This window comes from Oryx dammah, unplaced genomic scaffold, assembly GCF_014754425.2.
Source record: "Oryx dammah isolate SB20612 unplaced genomic scaffold, SCBI_Odam_1.1 HiC_scaffold_2, whole genome shotgun sequence".
NCBI classification, from domain to species: Eukaryota; Metazoa; Chordata; class Mammalia; order Artiodactyla; family Bovidae; genus Oryx; species Oryx dammah.
The window spans coordinates 155,309,205-155,315,977 of NW_024070186.1; the positions used below are offsets into that span (position 1 = coordinate 155,309,205).

At 42.3% G+C, this 6,773-nt stretch overlaps 1 protein-coding gene across 1 annotated transcript; it reads left to right on the plus strand.

Moving 5' to 3' along the window:
- The first annotated feature begins 1,376 nt into the window (after positions 1–1,376).
- Positions 1,377–1,748, plus strand: KCNE2 (potassium voltage-gated channel subfamily E regulatory subunit 2). The gene has a single exon (XM_040228643.1). The coding sequence runs from the start codon at positions 1,377–1,379 to the stop codon at positions 1,746–1,748; it is 372 nt and encodes a 123-aa protein (XP_040084577.1).
- Positions 1,749–6,773: the final 5,025 nt, after the last annotated feature.

Sequence of the window (6,773 nt, forward strand, 5' to 3'; positions counted from 1 at the left end):
TAACACTTTAAGCTTATTTATTTCCAGGCTTTTTTCATTTTCTTCTACATATATTATTTATTTACATATGCAAATTGGGATCATAATACATATAGTTTTATGTGCTCTGTAACTATTATGTGCTTATGATACTTTTCTTGTAAGATCAGTCAGTTCAGTTCAGTTCAGTCTCTCAGTCGTGTCAGACTCTTTACAACCCCATGAATTGCAGCAAGCCAGGCCTCCCTGTTCATCACCATCTCCCAGAGTTCACTCAGACTCGTGTCCATCGAGTCAGTGATGCCATCCAGCCATCTCATCCTCTGTCGTCCCCTTTTCCTCCTGCCCCAATCCCTCCCAGCATCAGAGTCTTTTCCAATGAGTCAACTCTTCACATGAGGTGGCCAAAGTACTAGAGTTCCAGCTTCAGCATCATTCCTTCCAAAGAAATCCCAGGGCTGATCTCCTTCAGAATGGACTGGTTGGATCTCCTTGCAGTCCAAGGGACTCTCAAGAGTCTTCTCCAACACCACAGTTCAAAAGCATCAATTCTTCGGCGCTCAGCCTTCTTCACAGTCCAACTATCACATCCATACATGACCACTGGAGAAACCATGGCCTTGAATAGACGGACATTTGTTGGCAAAGTAATGTCTCTGCTTTTCAATATGCTATCTAGGTTGGTCATAAATTTCCTTCCAAGGAGTAAGCATCTTTTAATTTCATAGCTGCAATCACCATCTGCAGTGATTTTGGAGCCCCCAAACTAAAGTCTGACACTGTTTTTCACTGTTTCCCCATCTATTTCCCATGAAGTGATGGGACCAGATGCCATGATCTTCATTTTCTGAATGTTGAGCTTTAAGCCAACTTTTTCATTCTCCTCTTTCACTTTCATCAAGAGGCTTTTTAGCTCCTCTTCACTTTCTGCCATAAGGGTGGTGTCATTTGCGTATCTGAGGTTATTGATATTTCTCCCGGCAATCTTGATTCCAGCTTGTGCTTCTTCCAGCCCAGTGTTTCTCATGATGTACTCTGCATAGACATTAAGTAAGCAGGGTGACAATATACAGCCTTGACACACTCCTTTTCCTATTTGGAACCAGTCTGTTGTTCCATGTCCAGTTCTAACTGTTGCTTCCTGACCTGCATACAGATTTCTCAAGAGGCAGGTCAGGTGCTCTGACACTGTGCATGAAAAACTGCTGCATAAAACATGCAAAATATAAAGAATAATAAAATGTGCATTTAATCACCAGCCAGGTAAAGAAGAAATAATATTACCCCCCCAACCTTGTCTACCCCTCCCTCCATTCCTTAAGGTAGCCAAATAGAGAAAGAATTCATTTTCTTAAACTTGTTCGCCTATTTTATTTAAATTGCAGCAGGACAGAAATATGCCAACTCTCTCCAATCTGACACAGACACTGGAATATGTCTTCAAAAGGATTTTTATCACTTACATGGAAAACTGGCGCAGGAACACAACGGTTGAGCAAGAGGCCCTGCAAGCCAAGGTTGATGCTGAGAACTTCTACTATGTCATCTTGTACCTTATGGTGATGATCGGAATGTTCTCTTTCATCATTGTAGCCATCCTGGTGAGCACGGTGAAATCCAAGAGACGAGAGCACTCCAATGACCCATACCACCAGTACATCGTGGAGGACTGGCAAGGGAAGTACAGAAGTCAAATTGTGAACCTAGAAGAATCAAGGGCCACCATCCTTGAGAACACAGGTGCAGCAGCGCTCACGATGTCTCCTTGATCAGAGGTGGAGGCATGGAGTCAATGCCTGATATGCAAATAGGAAGAGATGCTGGTTCTACGGAGTCAACCCAAGTTGTCATGCTTCGAAAACTCTAAGTTCCTTACTCTCTGTTGATAATTTTCATCGAGATCCCGTAGTTGATCAGCTAAGAGGACATTTCAATCTCATGCTTCACATTTGCTCTATGGAGCAATAATTTATGTCGAAGACCTCTTTTCCTTTCTGTGCAATGTCAGTTTCATTTTAATCAATGTCAGTAGTGAAAATAAAACCAAATTTGAAGTAATGTGCCTGGGCAGTGGCAGTGGGGATAGAAAGGAGAAATTAACAAATCACTGAATAGTCTCCCTTGTGAAATATTATTCTGTATGTTTGACTGATTCAATTTATAAGTAGCCAAGGTGTATTATTCAGAAATGGAGGTTCAAAAATCTATCGCTTGCTTACTATATTGAAGTAGGAGCATTTATTTATTAATTCATGAATATGGAGTCAGAAGTGACAAATGAACAGAACCACAGGTTTCCTTTATGTGTATTGCTTCCTTGGCATTGAGCTTATTTGGAAGTTGGAAGACAGAACCAACATTTCATAAGGCAGAATCCACACCAGATAAATAGAATCTTTAGGAACTACCTGGTATAACAAAAAGATATTTTTAATTAACATTTTAAATTTTACAGAAGACTAACTTAAAAGTTCTTGTTATTATAGAAAAAAAATAATATGTGAAAACACTGCCTAATAAACCACTCATTCTTTTCACTCAATTTATTTTCTTGGTTTACAGTTACTTATTTTATGTTTCAAGAAATTTATTTTCATGAATATATGGAAAGTGGCTGAATTACTGAGGTCTATTGAAGAGCTAGACGGTAACTGCTTAATATTTTGACCATGGGGGTCATGATATTATAGAATGTCAGGGCCAAAGGGCACCTTGGAGATCACAGAATCCTTGTCAGACCATTTCATTTATGGATAGGCAACTCCAGTTCACAGATTAGGTGACTTCATTCCTTAATTCAATCAAGTACCATTTATTATCTGTCTACTTGGGTCAATGGCTTCCCTGTGGCTCAGCTGGTAAAGAATCTGCCTGTCACGCAGGAGAACTGGGTTCAGTCCCTGGGTTGGGAAGATCCCCTGGAGAAGGGAATGGCTACCCACTCCAGTATTCTTGCCTGGAGAATTCCATGGGTTGTATAGTACATGGGGTCACAAAGAGTCAATATGACTGAGCGACTTTCACTTTCACTTTCTGGGTCAATGGCCTAGACCAGGAGTATACAGATGAATGTGACTCCCTGAGCTGGAGGAACTCACTCAGCAGAGAAGGAGGCAGACACAGAGAGGGAGTCAGAACATCCTGATGATATAATGTGACAGGGTTATAATGGAGACCAACGCAAAGTGGGAGGAGCCAGGACAGAAGGCCTGCCTAACTGGGGTTAAGGTCCAGAGAGCAGCTGAGAGGGGAAAGTCAACAGCAAGACAGATATATGGGGTGTAGCCTCATGAAGTTCATGCCCCCTCACTTATACTCTGCTCCTTCCCCAGCTCCCCATCTACTCAGCAGAGACAGGGCATTGTGAACAAAGCCTCAAGTCTCAGAGCACTGAGACAAAATTGAAAAGAGGAGTCCTTCTTCAGCATCTTATATGGATTACAGGATTTGTCTCTTTAGAGTGAAATACAGTAGGTCTGTTTCCTAATAACAAGCATTCGATTGTGCTAACAGAAGCATTAAATACACTGTTGAGGAAAGCCACCCATATTCCAAGAGCATTTATGGCAAGAGTAGTTTCTCTCCTTAGATGAGAAACCCAGAAATGCTGAACCACACAGAATTTTTTTTAATTAATTTACTTGCTTATTTATTTTGGTTGCATTCAGTCTTAGTTGCGGCATGCAAGCTTAGTTGCCCTGCGGCATGTGGGATCTTAGTTCCCTCACCAGTTCCCCAATCAAATCTGTGTCCCCTCATTGGAAGGTAGATTCTTTTTCTTTTTTAATTTTATTATGAAAAATTGTGTTAAACATTTACAAAAGAAGAGAGTAGTTTGGAAGGCATATTTTTAACCACTGGACTGCCAGGGAAGTCTCCAGAACATTTTAATCAACATGCCCAGAGCAGCAGATGGAAAGCATCACTGATTCAATGGACATGAGTTTGAGCAAACTCCAGGAAGTAGTGAAGGGCAGGGAAGCCTGGCATGCTGCAGTCCATGGGGTCACAGAGAGTTAGACATGACTGTGTAACTGAACAACAACCAGAGCAGCAACTCGGGCAACAAAATCTCAGCTTTGGATCTGGATCCAGACAGGAATCCAAGGTTTCTACTGACTGACCAAATTTATCTCCTTGACCAAACCCTGGTCAGGCTCCTTTGAACCCTCTTCTTGAATTGACCTCAACCTAGGCCTAAAAACCCTGCAGACTCTTGGCACAAAAGATACCATCTACCTCCCCACACTAAGAGACTTGAACAAACACTACCTGCATCCCTAAGGAGATCCTGGCCTGCTTTAAGATGCCTGCCTAGGAAAACTTAAGAAGGAGCCAGGAGAGTGTACTATTTGTTCAGGCCGAAACCTGGTGGTAGGCAAATCAGCCCTGAATCCCTGCTAGAGCATTTACTTTAGAAACTTTTCTATTATAAATCCTTTTTCTCCTCCTTTGAGGTATAAATCATTTACCACTCAGAACTGCCTTGTCTCTTTGGTATGCTAGCATTCAAGGAGGTAACAGCTTTAACTTGCACCACTGCCTCCAGTCATAAAGGCTGAACTTTGTTTCTCCTCCAGGTAAGTGTCTATTGACAGATTCAGACGTGGTTGACCCAGTCCCCTTCACTTTTTATAATTTCCACCGACTTTGCTCAAGTAGCTGCTGTCCAACCCCTTCCTATCTTTTTTTTTTTTTTTTTTTTTAATTTTGACTGTGTGGGGTCTTTGTTGAAGCACACAGACTCCTTTCACTGCAGCCCGTGGCCTCAGTTCCCCAAAGGCAGGTGGGATCCGTTTCTGGTCCAGGGATCAGATCAGGGAAGTCCCCCTCCTTCTCCTTTTAAAATGTTCAGTTACCTCTGTACAAACCGAGCTTGGTTCATGCTGGGTTCTCTTCCCTATTGTGATAGTTACTGAATAAAGTCCATCCTTTACACTTCAGCTGGTGTCAAGCTTTGTTTATCTTTGACACAGAAAAACAAATTAAGGGGAAAAATATCTAGGTTCCCCTAATTAAGTACGTTTTATTATCATTACCTAAAGTATATTGGAGCCAACACAGATGGTTAGCAGCCAACTTTACTTTGGGGGATTAGGAGAAATGCCCGATATTTACCAGCATTTCAGGTCTACAGCCGCTGGTACCTGCTCCACTTTGTCACTTCAGCATCAATTCCCACTGAACTCAGCCTTGCCACATTCAACCTGGCAACTAAAAAAACGCCAGTTCCAACAAGTTGCTGGTTTTCTTTGCCACCCATCTGCTTTTAGAGTTCTTTCCGGTTGATCCATATAAACTGAGTCCCATTCACTTTTTACAGCAGAGCTCAGAAGCCATTTGAAAAGGAACCCATGGCAGTGGCTGCCCTGATAGTCGAGGTTCAGATTACCCAGATTCAGGTCCCAGCTCTGGCACTTGCTGGCTTTAAAACCCTGAACAGTTTAATCAGTTTGTGTCTCCGTTTCTTCATCTGTGAAATGGTTATAGTCACATCATGTCTTTTATAGGCTTGTAAGACTTTTCTTAGACAATAGCTGCAAAGTGCTTAGAGCAAAGCTATTTCGGTTACTCTCTCCAGGAAAACTGGGCAGAACTTGTTGACAGAACTAACCCCCTACTCCCCAGTCCCTCAGTTTGTCCTTTCCTCTGCACTCCCAACGGGATTCCACAAGACTGCCTGGGTTCAAATATCAATTTTGCCACTCCAATTCACACATTTCCTTGAATCAACCACTTAATCTCCCCCTGCCTCAGTTTCCTCAACCAAAAAAGGGTGAACTTCCCTGTTGCTACCCTGGAATTTTGGTTGTCCACTTTGCACCCTCGCTTGGGAGTGGGCTCAAATTCCACTCTGGTTTACTAAGCACTTGTTGAATGAAGGAATCTGGGAACCTAGTAACCGTCACCCTACCACTACCCCAAAGGAAAAGGAATGCATTTTTGGCAGAGAAGATAAAGGCTAAATTTGGAAACTTTTGAGGACCCACATCAGACTGGTTCCAACCACAGACTGGTTCCAAATCAGGAAAGTATGTCAAGGCTGTATATTGTCACCCTGCTTATTTAACTTACATTCAGAGAATATCATGAGAAATGCTGTACTGGATGAAGCAAAAGCTGTAATCAAGATTGCCAGGAAAAATATCAATAACCTCAGATATGTAGATGACACCACACTTAAGGCAGAAAGTGAAGAAGAACTAAAGAGCCTCTTATAAAAGTGAAAGAGGAGAGTGAAAAAGTTGGCTTAAAGCTCAACATTCCCTGGTGGCTCAGATGGTAAAATGTCTGCCTACAATGAGGGAGACCTGGGTTCAATCCCTGGGTTGGAAAGATCTCCTGGAGAAGGAAATGGCAACCCACTCCAGTATTCTTGCCTGTAAAATCCCATGGAGAGAGGATCCTGGCAGGCTACAGTCCATGGGGTTGCAGAGTTGGACACAACTGAGCGACTTCACTCTTTCACTTTCAGAAAACTAAAATCACGGCATCCAGTCCCATCACTTCATGGCAAATAGATGGGGAAGCAGTGGAAACAGTAACAGACTTTATTTTGGGGGGCTTCACAATCACTGCAGATGGGGAATGCAGCCATGAAATTAAAAGATGTTTGCTCCTTGGAAGAAAAGCTATGACAAACCTAGACAGCATATTTACTTGGCCAACAAAGGTCTGTCTAGTCAAGGCTATGGTTTTTCCAGTAGTCACGTATGGATGAGAGAGTTGGACTATAAAGAAAACTGAGGGCCAAAGAATTGATGCTTTTGAACTGGTGTTGGAGAAGACATCTT